The 16,039-nt window shown below is 37.0% G+C and overlaps 1 protein-coding gene and 1 pseudogene across 5 annotated transcripts; one reads left to right on the plus strand and one right to left on the minus strand.

Annotated features, from left to right (window-relative positions):
* Nucleotides 1–1,942: 1,942 nt before the first annotated feature.
* Nucleotides 1,943–9,646, minus strand: LOC130968137 (protein NPGR2-like). Of its 5 annotated transcripts, none has more exons than XR_009081522.1 (8): nucleotides 9,324–9,646; nucleotides 8,433–8,725; nucleotides 7,386–7,638; nucleotides 5,561–6,780; nucleotides 5,314–5,467; nucleotides 4,150–4,472; nucleotides 2,556–2,807; nucleotides 1,943–2,400 (listed from the first exon to the last, which is right to left on the minus strand). XR_009081522.1 is itself a non-coding variant. In XM_057893233.1 (6 exons), exons 2-6 carry the CDS (start codon nucleotides 8,628–8,630, stop codon nucleotides 4,153–4,155), a joined length of 2,145 nt encoding a protein of 714 aa, XP_057749216.1. In that variant the 5' UTR covers nucleotides 8,631–8,725; nucleotides 9,324–9,646; the 3' UTR covers nucleotides 2,814–4,152. The 5 variants fall into 5 exon arrangements, 2 of the variants coding, with proteins under 2 accessions (XP_057749216.1, XP_057749217.1); XR_009081523.1 differs by having other exon boundaries at nucleotides 1,943–2,396; nucleotides 4,139–4,472; XR_009081521.1 differs by having other exon boundaries at nucleotides 4,139–4,472.
* On the plus strand, nucleotides 9,567–15,580 carry LOC130966527 (uncharacterized; annotated as a pseudogene).
* The last annotated feature ends 459 nt before the right edge of the window (nucleotides 15,581–16,039 follow it).

The following is a 16,039-nucleotide window of genomic DNA, read 5'->3' on the forward strand; positions in this document are numbered from 1 at the left end:
TTTCCCAGTGGTGAAGATGGTAACAATTCACACAACACTCGTAGTGGCAGCAGTCTAAGATTAGAAACTCCACCAGATGGATGTACACAAATATTTTCACATGGAAGATTTAGGCCGGCTGAAGTACTTTTTGGGGAGTTGAGGTTGCCAGATCTCAGACTGGAATCTTTCTGTACCAAGAAAAATATTCTTTGAACATAATGACCAAAATAGGACTTCTAGGTGCTAAGCCTGTAGCAACACCGTGTGAAGAGAATCATCATTTGGGGTCAGCTACAGGTTCTCTTTTATCTGATCCTAGCATATATCGTCGACTTGTTGGAAGACTGATTTATTTGTGTTCTAACCTACGGTGTTCACATGTTATCCTAGTTCATGCAAAATCCACGCACCGAACACTGGCAAGCCGCTTTACGTATTGTACGCTAAAGGGACATCCTGTGCAAGGAATTCTTCTCCCACGAGAAAATGATTTGCAACTCTATGGATGGTGAGACTCCAATTGGGCTAGTTGTCCACTACTTATTCGCAAGTCAATCATAGGGTGGTTCATCCACCTTGGTCCTCTGCTGAGGTTGAATATCGTTCAATGGCTCAGACAACAAAAGAGTTGAAGTGGATTAAAGATATACTCTCCTCTTTATACGTGTCGCATCATGTCCCTATTTGTCTCTATTGCGACAATCAAGCTGCTCTTAACATTGCTAAAAATACAGTTTTTCATGAACGCATGAAGCACATTAAAGTAGACTGTCATCTTGTTCGGGATGAGATCGTGCATCAACGCCTCCTTCCATCTTATGTTCTCACTCACACTTAGTTGGCCGACTTTTTTTACTAAAGCTCTTCGTGCCAAAAAGTTTGAAGTAATATTGGTCAAGTTGAGCATTGAAGACTTGCATGCTCAACCTTGAGGGGGTATTAATGGATAATAAAGTATAGATACAATATTATTTGAATACTCTCGTGTATATTACTAGGATAGAAAGTTATGTATTCTAATTTATTAGGATCTTAAATTATGTCTTTTAAGATAAAAAGGATTTGATATAATTTTATATGTGTTCATGATTTTTTTTGGTGACTATATGTGTTCAAGATTAATAAAAAAGAGGTTGAAACAACTTATTTTCTACGCTTAATTTTGTATTCTTCTTTGGCAAATGTCTTTGCTATTTCTCATCATTTTAATTTGTATGTTAGTTATTTTAGATTTTCAATTATACATGTTCCAATCTAGGCACATCATTTGAAAATGTTCTTTTAAGTTGAATTTTGGTTGTTCTTCTGATGTGATATTTTGTATATTCATATTCATTGTTTAGGAATTTTTTTGATGTGTTTTAAATTTAGAATTTTTAATCATCAATTTTTAACCTGACATAAATAAATATGATGCAGTTTTAGGTTTAAATATTCTAATGTAGGTATCTCACTTTTTTTAATGTTATTTTTAGTGAAATTTTAAATATTTTTCTAGTATTAGGTTTTTGATATTATTTGAATGATTAATGCCAACTAATAATGGATAGTGATTCATGCATAAAAAATTTTTCCTATCAAGCTTTCTAAACATTTTCTCATAACAATCTCGAATTCAATGTGATAATCAAAAGCGTAATACAACAGTTCACATATTTTAAACTAGTTTTGTAAAATTAAGAGACTAGATTGAATTACTTATAATGATGGCATATTAATAATAAGTGAACAACTTATATTGCGATACATGAATAAATTACATTCTATTACGTGACACCATGGTTTATGTCAACATATTACATGTTACTGAGTGATACATTATTACTCCATTACACTTGGTCAAAACATGTGATGATACATAGTATCGATAGTCCAAGACAGTGTACCATTGCACCATATCGTTAACGAAAAATATTCGAGGGCATAACTTAATAAACAAATATAAATTTTGGAGACTAAATTAAAATAAGAAAGTCTAGAGACCAGCATTAAATTTGAGTTAGCTCTCAAAGTGGTTTTTGAGGTTCACGAAATATACTAATTTTATCGCTAAATTACCAATGCACTCTTTATGTCTCTGAAATTGAAAAAAATGTACTTAGTTGATCCCTTATCTCTTTTCCGGCTAATTTTGTTGCCCTTGACAATGATATGGTAGTGACATGCCACACTGAAGTGTGTGACGGTTAGATTTGCTGACAATTGAAAATCTTTTACCCAATTTGATCCCCTGTCCCTTTTTTTAACCCTAATTGCAGTAACACTTCATCTTCTTCTTCTCTATTTGTTCACCATCATTATTCTTCTTCTTCTTCTTCTTCTTCTTCTTTGTTGCGCAACATCATTGCAGTTTGGAATGATGAGCATAGGGTGGCAGCCACACCCACACAGCTCTAGTACCTGCGAAACTTGCTCTGACTTGGATGAAAAAGCAGGACACAAACTCAGTAAAAAATGACAAATTCAGTAATCAAAATCAGAAAATAAATCAACAAATTCAGTAATAAAAAAATCATTAAAATGGGGGCTGGCGAAAAATTCAGCACAAAAACAAATTTTGGATTGACGCCTACCTGCAAAAGTAAGGCCATAGTGACGAACAGAGGCAGCGATGTAAGGAGAACATAGGAACAGCGACGCCGGAGAGAGAAGTGGCCGCCGTGTAGGTGTGTGAGTCTAAGAGAGAGGCTTAAGAAAGCAAAACAGCAGTGGTGAGACTGGGAGAAGAGAACAGAAGCAGTGCCGCGCGAGAGCAGAGTAGCGGCGATCAATGCAAAGCGACAGCAGCCACAGCACAACAGCGGCGGCGAGACTCGCTCTGGTACCTGTTGAGGAGGAGGAGGAGGGACCAGGAACAAGATTAAAAAGAGGGACAAGGGACCAGGAACAAGGTTAGAAAAAGGGACAAGGGACCAAATTGGGTCAAAAGAATTTCAATTGCCAGCTCATTTAACCGTTACACACTTCAACGTGGCATGTCACTGTCGACGGCAATGAAATTGGCAAAAAATCAGAGATATAAAGAGCGGCAATTGGTAAATCAGAGACAAAATTAGTACATTTCATAAATCTCAAGGATCACTTTAGAGTTTAACTCTTCAAATTTCAACAAATATTAAAATGGAAAATGGTTCACACAAGAAGAGATGAAAACTGAAAAGATACAAAGAATTCTATATAAAAACCCGTGTGTCAGAATACCAAAAAAAAAAAAAAAAACCAGTGTCCTTGTTCAAGTCCCAAGGCAACTAGGGTAACATTCGTGCGTTCTCCAGCATGTTTAACCCTTTGTTTTAATTTGCTTACAAGAGAAGCTAATAACTAAATCATTATATTCAACGTGGAAGACAAATTCAATCCTATGAAAATAAAATTGTCAATATAATAATAAAATAAGTCACACAAATATTTCTCAAATCGAAATTGAAGTGTAGGATTAAACATGTCTCATCTTTTTCTCTCTGATTCCTTATTGAGATAGTATCTTTACAGAATTCATGAACAAGTGAAACATATTGATGAATATACCATGAATTATGGCATTAAAAAATTTCCTGGAGAGTCTATCATCACTTTTATTTGACTAACATGGCCAAATCTCCATTAAATTGATATATGCTACCTCTCTGGTGAAGTCAAAGTCAAACTAGACCAACCATGCTAAGATAAAGGGGATCAGATTCGCAAGAAAAATCCTTGTCATCTAACCCCAATAAAAAACAAATGATAGAGGATAGTCATGCATGATGCATAACCTGAAGCATGGGACAAATGACGGTTTAATTTCTGTTTTCATTTTCTATTTTCATTTAGAGTTTTATATATTCAGAATTTTATGGACAAAAATAGTTGAAAAATCTTGTGGATTTTATTTGGTTTGTGATTATTTATTTTAAATTTATTTTTATTGTCGTTAGAATTTTATGAAGGAAAAATGAAAACAGAAAACATTTTATTGTTTTACTATTTTCAATTTTTCCATTATAAAATCCTTAAAAAAATGAAACATGACATAAGAAAACCTTTTCACAAACCAAACATGCCATAAAATTCTGTTTTATGTTTCCATTTCTTGTTTTTGACTTTTTTTCCTTCACAAAACTAAAAAATGAAAACTAGAGAATTAATAGATAGTAAATATAAATAGAAACCAGACAGGTATAGAACCAGTCATCTGAAAGGTTCAACTGGTTCAGATTCTTCAAGAGAGTGTGCTGCCTGAAAACATTCTGCACCTTCAACAAATGCTGATTCTGTACCGTAAGCCTTGTGGAGAAGGCCAAGATTATACCAAGCAGAAGCACAAAATCTGTCGTGCCGCAGTGCGTCCATCAAAAAGCTTCTGACTGCAGGATTCGATTGATCACTGCAATGTCTAAGAACCATGGCAGTGGAGATCAAGCTGGGGACATGGTCAGGATCGATGTCCAAGGCATCACGGAATGCTTTTAGAGCCTCCTTGTAAAGACCTTTTGCTTCATACATTTTACCTGAGGAATTGAACAAATAAACATTACATTAGATCCTGGGAAACAATTCGATATAATATTTATTACAATAGCATATGTTATTTGTTTTGGAAAGCCCTCTATCATACTTTGGAAAGAAGCTTTTCATTCTAATTTTTTACACAAACTATGATATTTGAGCTACAAATGTAAATCCAAACTAAAGGGGAATGCTCCACGGACCAAACTTTCATCTAAATATCATGAATATTATGCTGTATTACATTTTGATCTTATTTTGCACACTGAAATATGTTTACTGTGTGAAGACTTCGATTAGTTTATCATTCTTCTTCAGCAAAGCCTGTTCCCACTAAGTGGGGTCAACTATATGGATCAAAGACATCATTCCCTTCAAATGCAACCTTGTTTTACGTTGGCTGTCACAAACCTAACACAACCCAGCATGGTTCCAAAGACATCATTGCACCGTGGCCATGCATTGAGATGCGACATTGTTTTGCGTTGGCTATTGCAGACCGAACAACCCTTCTCATTTTTCCGGACTTGGGACCGGCTATGTAAACATAGGCCGAGTTAGATAAGTTTATTATTATAATATAAAAAGTTTGAGGAAAGGTTAATTTATTCCGTTGTTTTATACATTTTTACTATTCTTTACTTGTACTCAAGCTACTCTTTTAACAATCCGGGAGTAATGGCATTATAGCATATTAGCATGCCCTTACAGTACATGCTACACAACAATATATGCTGATTATTTGAATTAATCATAATCTGTTAGGGAAAGTTCAATTGCGGATTAAAAATTAATTAAAAAGAAATTTTAAAAAACCTCAAAGGAAAACGCTCATATATTTACCTATTGCATGACATCTAGTAGAAGAGTATAGTTTGATGGCCCGAGATTTTGAAAGGCAGGCCTCTGCGTCACGCCACTGTGAAAGACTGATGTATACATAAGCAAGATCATGCCATACTTCAACTTCCAAATTCCTAATCTGATCTCTTTTGTCCTGTCACCAATGGTATGGAAAAGGGTAAGGAGCTTAAAGCAATATGACTATGAAAAAGTATATTTGGAACTGGTAAAAATTAAGAAAACAAACCTTAAATAGCTTATTGCGAGAACCAAAACTTTTACTATGAACTTGAAGAACAGCAAGAAGCTGAGTGTATGTCTCAATGGCACTCTTTAACTGGCCCTGAGCGATCTGAAGTTTCGCCTTTGTTCGTAACAAATCACCTTGATCCCATTTCCCAGTCTGATCCAAAGCAGCATTGATAATAGACTCGGCATCCAAGAACCGCTTTTGTGCGGATAATACCCTAGATAACAGTAACCAACCTTTAACATTAGAGCCAACTTCAAGTTTTACAATGCACTTAGCATAATGAAGTGCAGCATCCAACTTCCGTTGCTCAGCATATTCTAAACTCAGATGGTATAATACAACAGGGTCTTCCATTCTGCTCAATTTGCAGGCAGTTTCAAGGGTATGAAGTGCCTCAGATTGTCTCTTAACCCTCTCAGCATCAGAAATGGCCAATTTCGAGTATGCAGAAAGTGAAACACCAAGTAAGAAATTGGCCATATTTTCTAACTGATTACATCTTCCATCCAAGTTCTCAAGTGCCATCCGAGCAAAGCTTACCCCAGGGTCTTTTGTAACACTGAAGTTCTCGCAACAAATCTTAGAAGCCATTAACAAACTTGGAACATGTCTTGGATCCTCTCTATTACTCAGCAGTTTTCTAAGAAGATCCAGCGCTTCCACGTTCTTCCCTGCTCCATAATAACAAAGAGCTAAAGCATAGAACCTCTCCTTTCTATGGATAGTCCCAGGAAGCAATTCTTCCAATTGATTGGCTAAAATCATCAAATCTCCAGAAACAGATAGAGCAAATGAAAGGTGGTCCAAAATTGAAGGATCCCACTCAATTCTATTTAGAGTGACTTTTCTTAGCAAAATCATTAAAAGAAGTATAGCCTCTTCAATGTTGTTTCTAGGCACAAACGATCCGTCCATTTGGGAACGAAGATCAGGTGGCATTGCTTCCCCGCCACTATATAGAAGAAAAAGAGCAAATTCTTTCTGAATCTTCGCTATCGTCTCTGCATCAAGATTCCATTCATGAAGGAGTGCTCGCCGGTAAGACAAAATAGCTTCTCGTTGACAATCAGCAAGTTTCCATAATTCCGGAAGTAGCTCAACTGCCTTGCTCAAAGTCTCCTGCAATTTACATTCAGCACCAAAGTTATCAGGCAATCCTTCAGGTAATGAAGATTCCACTATGTCCAGAATAACTTTGCAAGATTGGGCAGCTTCTGCAAGAATTATTTGAAAAATATATTAGATTAAATCATAGTTTCTTATATAGTTGAACCAATCCACTTTTTTTTTTTTAAAACAACAAAATTGAAAAGGGGATCTCACTGTGCTTGACCCAAGGATCTCTAGGCTGTGAAGCTCAAGCACAGAAAGTGGATTATTTAACATATTAACAACTCAGGTGATGCACTATATTAGGGGTTGAAGTTGAAGGAACGGTAAAACCTAGAAAGATATTATGTCTCGTTGTAATAGGAATCAACTCCAGAGGAATATTTTGCATAACAAACGATTCATGAAAATAACAATACAAGTGTGCCTATGCAATTGCTTACTCTTTTAGCTTGTTCAAAGAGCCATGTCAACACCTTGTCATAATAACTTAAATCAATATTTTCATTATTAAAGTTATAGAAGCCCTAGCAAAAAATGAAAAGGCAGCCCTTTGCAAAGCATATGTGGTTGACTCTACAACTTGAACTTGTCCTTGAGGTCATACCGAAACAATTCAACCAACCCATATGTTCCTCAAAGTGAAAGTAAAGTTAAAAAGTGAAAGCAAAGAGCAAAACCTTTAAATTAAAACAATCACTGAATATACCTTTAAACCTTCCAAGAACCTGCAAAGATTTTGCTTTTAGGAAGACAGCTTCCAACAATAAGGCAACAGCATGTACAGACATTTGCTGTTCATCATTATTCTGGGAATATCTCTTACGCCGTTCTCGGCTTTTGGAAAGGGCATCTTTAATCTTGGGAGTCACAGAAACTATATCTATTCCTTCAAAGACATGTAAAGCCGCTACTAAATTTCCCTTCTGATATTCATATCTTCCTAACAGAGCTCTAGCTTCCTGCAGATTACAGACATATTTACTTAAATATTAACGGCAGCAATAACCACTAATTTTAACAAGAGGATCACAGACATGCACAACTTTAATATTCAAACTAAATATTGCTAAATAGCTAGGGAACATCAATTCCAATAAAGAGATCATCAGAAAACTACCTGCATTAGCTATGTTCTGAAGAAACCACTTGATTGATATTATATTTTAATTAAAAGAATTAGGATAAAGAATTCAATCAAACTACAATAATTGGTCTTACTTAAGATTCGATGGGCTCAAGGCGCCTGTAGTGCAACCCCTTATGCTAGATGCAGTTTTGAGAAACAATAAAGAAACTTGCACCTTTGCCAATTAGCTATAGACCTATAGCTTTTGGCTTAATGGTAAGTGCTTGATCCAACAACTATGAATTCTGTGAAGAATTCATTCAGATATGCAATAAATACAAGCATACATACAGTTTAGAGACTACAAGTAACAACTATTAATAACCTACCTACCATGAAGAATCTATTCAGACAACAACAACAACAAAGCCTTGTCCCACTAGGTGGGGTCAGCTACATGAATCAAACGATGCCATTGAGCTTTGTCATGTATCATGTTTACATAGAAACCGTTTATATGTAGACTATTCAGACAAGCAAGAAGTTATTTTGTGCACAGGAAAGAAACATTTAGTTGCTTCATGGCATCTATATACACTCTCCCTAGGACCTAAATCATATACGGAACAAATTGGTAAATTCTAGTTCTCAAAACCATAAATGGCAAGGTATTTTGATGAAACCAACCTCATAGTTCAAGACACCACTCTCGCGTAAGGATGATTCAGCTTCCTCTATATTGCCAGTGTCAGGCTTCTTGTTGCCAATTTGTCCACCAAGGCAAGAATGACCACTTGCTGAGCAGTCACTGGTCGCAACAGATTCTGACGACGGAACCATTTCAACTGCTCTTCCTAATGGCTCCCCAGACTGTAGGCGCCTCATTATCTTCCTTCAAACTCCTCCTTCCTGATTTCGACTATTGTCCCAAGTCTAATGCTGCTCCCCATATGCAACCCATCTTTTCTAGACTAAAAAATCTGCCGGAAGAAAACAGTGAAACAGAAATGTCACACATGCAAAGTCAACACAGGACTTTTAAGCTATGTTTGATTGAGGTAAAAATGCAGTGGAAATTTATATGCCTAAAAGCAATGTAGATTATGCAACAACCAAACATGCCCTTACAGTCATGCATGTAGATTATGCAACAAGTGTGAAATTTTGAAACCAATTGTTCTAGAGAAGGCTAAATTCAATGTAATTGAAAAATCCAGAAAAGAAAAGCAAAAAAAAAAAAAAACCTAAAATTATAAAGTAAATGTAAACAAGCATAGTAGAACTAGAATGAAAATCCGCAAAGCGCTATCCCATCAGGTAAAAGTAAAATTTGAACCAACCTCATCCAAAATTCCCTCTCTGAATTCGGAAATCACATAAACCAAATTCATAAAATTGTAACCGACACAGAGTAACTCAGCGACCGGAAATGTCAAAATCAGTAATTTGCTTCTGAATTCAGCTCAGAAAACCGTTCCAAAACAAGCAAAAAGTTGGCACCCTTTTCAACAATTCACAAACGGAGAAAGGTCAAAGATAAAAGACAAATAATTAAAAAAAAAAAAAGAAGACTTTCACCTTTTGAGTTCCAAGAGAGCAAAGCGTGTGCTAGGAAGAAACATCCATTATTGAATTTGACCAATCAAATCCGAACTTTGAATCATGGAAACAATCAAAATGCAAAGCATCTAAAAAGTCTAATCATAAACCTTCCCTTCTAATAGTTATTATTTACCATATAAAATCCTTATCCCTTTTTCTTTCTCGTGTGATATTAATAAATATTATTAAAATGAATAAAATTGGAGCACAGAATTATAAATGAAAGAAGAAGAGAAACGGAAGAAGATCTCACAGCAATTCCAAATTCCAATTGGTTTAGTGTTTGGTGTTTACGTTGTTAGTATGTTGGTTGTTGGGGTCCAGTGAAGTCAAGTGGGAAGTTTCATTTACGGGGAAGAGGGTGAATTAGATGCCACGTGTCATTTGGTGCCGACTCTCATTTAAACTGCCATTAACTACATTTATCACGCTTTCACACATATCAATCTGATAAAAACTCACGTGCAGTCGATTTCACGTGCAGTTAATACTTGAGAGCCGTTAGATTTTACTGATTTAACTAAATTTTCATCTAATAACTCTCAGATATCAACTTCATGTAAAATTTTTTGAAAAAAAAAAAACCCCTAGCAGAGAAAGAGTACGTACTCCGTACTCAAGGAGAATGAGAGAAGGAGAGAGCGGGACGAGCAGTTGAGGGTGAAATATGGTGAGAAAGATGGTCATGCCATCGGAAGAGATAAGGGGGAGAGCGTGGGTGGGTGTGTATCCGGTGTTAAGGAGGGTTCTTCTTGAGATGGGTTAGAAAAGCCATCCAATGTCTCTTTTCGAGATAAAGTTATTGGTGCAGAAAAGTCTAAGGCCTTTGCATTAGTAGGGTCTTTATCTGGGGATGGTATCGCGACGGTCACAGGTAAGCAGGTGATTCTCGTCCACCAAGTGTCAATTTTACCAAGGAGGCAAAGAGCTGTCTGGCTGAACCTTATAAGGAAGCCATCGTGATCAAGGTGTTGAATAAGCATTATGGCTACACGGCTCTCATGCATAAGTTTCGGATAGTATGGCACATCAAAGGAGTGTTTGATTTGTTGGATGTGGAGTTTGGATATTTTTTGGTTAAATTTGATATTGCTGCAGATCGTGAGAAAATCATTCTTGGTGGTCCGTGGTTGATAGACGATCACTATGTTGCAGTAAAGCCATGGGATGTGGATTTTAGGCCATGCGAAAAATCCTTTGGATCAACGCTGGTATGGATTCGAGTCTCGGGACTTCCAATTTGGTGCTACCAGGAACAAGCAATGCTGCGAATTGCTTTTGCAATAGGGATTCCGGTGAAAGTAGATTTGGCCACTAAGCTTGCAGAAAGAGGAAAATATGCCCGAGCTTGTGTTCAAATTAATCTTGAGTTGCCTGTAATTAAACATATTATAGTGGAGGGTGTGACTTATGAAGTGGAGTATGAGAGTTTACAGTTGATTTGTGCTACTTGTGCACGGTATGGGCATGATAAATCGTTGTGCATGGAGAAGGAGTCCTTGGAAGAAAACGGAAATTCCTTTGCTGATTCAAAAAAATAATGAATCCCCGACACTAGTGCCACATAACAATCATGAGATTCAAAAAGAGGCTGAATCAGAAGCTCGTGATTTAGGTGAGAATCCTCGTAATTTGTGTGAGAAATTAGGAGTTGTTAAAGGGAAGGATGTGGTTATGGAATCATTGGCTCCTCACGTGCCTGCTGGTCATGTTAATGAGGCATGCATGGATGATGAAGAGGGCTGGCAACAAGTGCTGCATAAGGGAAAATTCACAATGGGCCAGTCATCAAGTTTGAAAGACCAAGATGGAAAGCAGCACAAGTTTGGTTCGAGAAGGGTTCCAAGGCCCAATTTGCATGGTGATTGAGGCAAATCAATTGGCATTAGGATGGAGAAGCGAGAAAAATATGAAATTGCGCCATCTCCATCGTGCAGAACTCCTGCACGTCGTGGAATTTCTTTACGGAAGCGTCCTCGGCCTTCCTCCTTGCAGAACTCGCCAGTTGATAAAAATGGTGGCACAACGAAAAAAACTTTAGTAGATGGAAGCATGGCAGGTGCAGTGTCAGGAGGTTCGAAGGTAGCAATTATTAAGGATCAGAGTGTGCCAGTACCGCAGGACAAACCACCTATTGAGGTTGGTGATTCTGTTTAGAGTTTATGTTCTTATTTATTCTGTCCCTATTATTTATGGATAGTTTAAATATGATTGTTTGGAATATTAGGGGTGCTTCTAATAAGTTAGCCCGGGTGCATTGTAAGAAACTTGTTAGGAAATTTAGACCTGTTTTCTTTATTGTGGTTGAAACTCACTCCCCTTTTCAGCATTTAAAATTATTTTGGGAAAGGTTGGGGTATCACTCTGTTGGTATAGTAGAAGCAGAGGGGCATAAGGGAGGTATTTGGTTTCTATCCTCTATGAAGGGTGTTTGTTGTAAGTTCATTGATGCTTTTGATCAGGGTGTTACTGTTGAGGTTCACTTTGATAATTTAATTTGGAGGTGTAGTATAGTATTTATGGCAGTCCTCAATTTAAGAAAAGGGTTCTCCTTTGGGATTATCTTGTTGCACAATCCATGATTTTTCAAGGACCTTGGATTGTTCTTGGTGATTTTAATGAAGTCAAAATTTCTCATGAATCTAAAGGTTGTCAATTTTCTCATCAAAGAGCAGACATGTTTGCTACTTCATTAGGGGATAGTGGTTTGTTTGATCTGAAGACTATTGGGAGGCAATTTTCTTGGTACAGGAGGGTGAAAAATTATGTTGACGTGGCAAAAAAGCTTGATCGAGTCTGTATAAATAGTAGTTGGTTATCTATCTTTCCAGAGGCTTATGCAGAAGTTTTACATAGGCTTCAACCTGATCATTGCCCTATTTTGGTGCGTTGTAAAGGTCGTCCTCAGCCTAAAGGGAATCGACCTTTCCGATTTGTTGCTGCTTGGGCTACTCATCCTGGGTATAGGGATATTGTGAACTAGTCATGGTGGTCTGGTAATAGAGGGATTCATGGCAAGCTTTCGGAAGTACAGAAGAATTCACTAGAGTTTAACTCGAAGGTATTTGGTAACATTTTTGTTAAGAAATGTGAATTAGAGCAGCAGATTAATTATTTACAAAAGCGTTTGGAAGTGGTGGATAGTATTTATTTGCGTCAGAAAGAGCAACAGTTGCTTGATGATTATAATAATACTCTAGTGCAAGAAGAGCTCCTATGGTTCCAAAAGTCCAGAGAGTAGTGGGTTAGGTTCGGGGATAGGAATACAAGATTCTTTCATATTCAAACTCTTGCGCGAAGGAAGCATAATAAGATTCATGGCCTTTTTCTCAAGGATGGAGTATGGGAAACTGATCCAGAGGTTCTGAGTCAAGAAGCAGAGTCTTTCTATAAAAACTTATTCTGTCATTTGGATGATGTTGATTTGGGTTTCCTTGGTGATGTGCCTCTTCCTTCTCTAAATGAGGAAGCTTGCAATAATCTTACGGCACCAGTTACTATGGAGGAAGTCAGAACAGCTGTTTTTCACATGAACTCTTTTAAAGCTCCGGGTCCTAATGGATTTCAAGCTTTCTTCTTCAAAGAATATTGGGATATCATTGGTCTTGATGTTTGGAAGATGGTTAAGCAGGCATTCTCCGGTGTTACTCTTGATCCGAGAATGTTGGAGACTTTACTGGTTCTCATTCCAAAGGTTGAATCACCGGTATCTATGAAAGATTTCAGGTCGATTAGTCTCTGCAATGTAGTTTACAAGATCATCACGAAGGTCCTTGTTAATAGGCTTCGTCCTCATCTTGCGGATATTGTTGGCCCGCTTCAAGGAGGATTTATTCCGGGACGAGGAACTCCTGACAACATCATTATTGCTCAAGAAGTCCTCCACTTTATAAAGAAGACTAAATCAAAGAAAGGCACACTGGCCTTTAAGATTGATCTGGAGAAAGCTTATGACAGAGTTGACTAGAGGTTTTTAGCTCAGACCCTTAAGAGCTTTGGTTTTCCTATTCCTACACTTAATTTGATTATGAATTGTGTCACTGCTTATTCTTTATCTATTCTTTGGAATGGGAGTCGTCTGAATGGCTTTACTCCTAGTCGAGGTCTTAGACAAGGAGATCCTATGTCACCCTATCTTTTTGTGTTGTGTATGGAGCGATTGGCATGCTTTATTAGTCATCAGGTTGATTTGGGCTTGTGGGAGCCGGTTGCTATTTCTAGAGGGGGACCAAGAATATCCCACTTAATGTTTGCGGATGACTTGCTTCTATTCTGTAAAGCTACAAAGAGACAAGTGCAAAATGTGATGTTGGTTTTAAAGACTTTTTGCAAAGCATCTGGGATGAAGATTAATGTGGAGAAGTCTAAAGCGCTTTGCTCTAAGAATGTCTCTGCAACAAGGAAAGATGTTTTCACTGGGGTATCCTCTATCAGATTTGTCCAGGACTTGGGCAAGTATCTTGGAGTTACCCTTAGCCATTCTAGGGTGACTCGTTCAGCTTTCAATTGTGTCCTGGATAAGATTCGGAGTAGGCTAGCAAGTTGGAAAGGGAGTTTACTCAATCGGGCTGGTAGACTCTGCTTGGTTAATTCTGTTGCCGCCGCTATTCCCACGTACCAGATGCATGTCTCTATTTTTCCCAAAGGAATCATTAGTAAATTGGAGTCTATGATGAGGAATTTTCTTTGGAAAGGACAAGTTTATGGAAGAGGATTGAATCTTGTTAGTTGGAAGGTACTGGTTACTCCAAAAAAATATGGAGGTTTGGGGATTAGAGATCCTTATTGTGTAAATATTGCTCTTCTTGGGAAGCTAGTTTGGACTTTTTTCCAGTAGCCAAACAAGCTATGGGTCCAATTGTTGGATGCCAAGTACCGATCATCTCTATATGACTGTTTTAGTTATCCTAAGAACAAGGACTCTCCCATTTGGAGGTGTCTTTGCAAGGCTTGGGAAGTGTTGAAGGATGGGTTTGCTTGGTGTATTGGAAATTTGAACCAGAATTTTTGGTTTTCTAGCTGGAGGAGAGAAGGACGGTTATCTAATGAGATGGATTATGTTCACATTTCTGATTCGAATCTCCGGATACAGGATATTTGGTCGGTTGGTAGGTGGCATTTGGATACTCTTTATTCTCCTTTATCTCAAAATCTGAAAGGTAATATTCTCTCTTACAATCCAGATGAACAAGCAGGTCCGGAAGTGGGTTGGTATTGGAGTGGGTCTGCTGCCAAAGTCTATAACTCACGCAATGGTTACTTGTGGTTGTGTAAGCAACTGTTTGGTTGGGAGGAGCGGGAGAATTGGCTTTGGCTTTGGCGTCAGCTTGTTCCGGAAAAGCATAAGTTTTTGGCTTGGTTGTGTCTTAAGGAGACTCTTCCTACTGCAAGTTTTCGCTTTAGAAGAGGGATGTCGTCATCGAATAGGTGTCCAAGATGTCTTTCTAGCCAGGAATCGGTTTTACATTGTATTCGGGATTGTCCAAAAGCTCAGCTTATCTGGCATAGGTTGGATATTTCTTGTCATCCTTTGGATTTGAAGAACTGGTTCTTATATCATAGCAGAGAGCATCCGTTCAAGTTCTTTTCGGGACTTTGGTGGATATGGCGAGCAAGGAATAATGACATATTTAATCCCCATGAAACTTGGCCTCCGGAAAAAGTGATTTGTCTGGCATTAACTTCAGAAAAGGAGCTTAGGAATATTTTTGAATTACAACGTATGTCCCTTCCCTCTACTCTAAATGGTTTTTGGAATCCCCCATCCATTGGTACTTTTAAGATTAATTGTGATGCTAGTTATTTTGGTTCGGGTGATAGTGTTAGTTTTGCTTGTGTTATTAGAGATTGTAATGGGAGTTGGCAAAGGGGGGTGTTTGGGAATGATTGAGAGTAATAGTATTCTTCAAGGAGAATTGTTTGCTATTTAGAGAGGATATCTCTTAGCTTGGGATGTGGGTCAACGAGATGTTATTTGTGAGACGGATTGTGTGGAAGCATTTAATCTTGTTACTCAAGATGATTTTGAGTTTATTGATCCATTGGTGCTCAAAATAAGAGATATCATGCATTGGAATTGGCGTGTTGACTTTCGTTTGATTATGAGAGATGCAAACACGGTGGCAGATACTATGGCAAAGATGGCGATGAAGTTACAACTTTCGCATGTGGAGCTTCTTTCACCTTGGGAGGAGTTTAAGAGTAGTCTTAAACGGGACTGCCCCTCTATTTAAGCAGTTCCTTATTTTATTTTTTTGTTTTTCTTTGTTTAATTTATTTCAGTCACCAAAAAAAACTTCATGTGAAATTCACTTTACCTGAGTTTTCACCTATCAATTATCATCGCTTCTTGTTAGGGGTAAAAAGTGGAAACTCTCGATTTGGATAAACAATTTAAGTAATCTCCTTTGAAAAAGTAGTTTAAATAATAAATAATTATATTAAAAATAATTTATAAATAAGTTATTTTGTATTTAAAATTTTAATTTTAAAAATATTTATTTTTAAAAAAATATAATAAAAAATTTATTTTTTTAATTTTTTTTATAAATTTTTAAATAATTTTTTAGAAAGCTACGATTTAATTTTAAAAATTATACTAAATATTAATACGATTATTTTTTATAAATAAAAAAATTCAAAAATATTACTTTTAAAATTTTTCAAACGAACTTTTATTATATATTTTTAAT

This window comes from Arachis stenosperma, chromosome 3, assembly GCF_014773155.1.
Source record: "Arachis stenosperma cultivar V10309 chromosome 3, arast.V10309.gnm1.PFL2, whole genome shotgun sequence".
NCBI lineage: Eukaryota > Viridiplantae > Streptophyta > Magnoliopsida > Fabales > Fabaceae > Arachis > Arachis stenosperma.

Bases quoted from the DNA above. Each gene is read 5' to 3' on its own strand.
- LOC130968137 (XM_057893233.1), bottom strand. From the start codon at position 8,630: ATGAGGCGCCTACAGTCTGGGGAGCCATTAGGAAGAGCAGTTGAAATG. The intron at 5,468-5,560 runs GTTTGTTTTCTT...CATTGGTGACAG, and splicing joins CTCGCAATAAGCTATTTAAG to GACAAAAGAGATCAGATTAG. The intron at 4,473-5,313 runs GTAAATATATGA...TCAATTCCTCAG, and splicing joins TACTAGATGTCATGCAATAG to GTAAAATGTATGAAGCAAAA.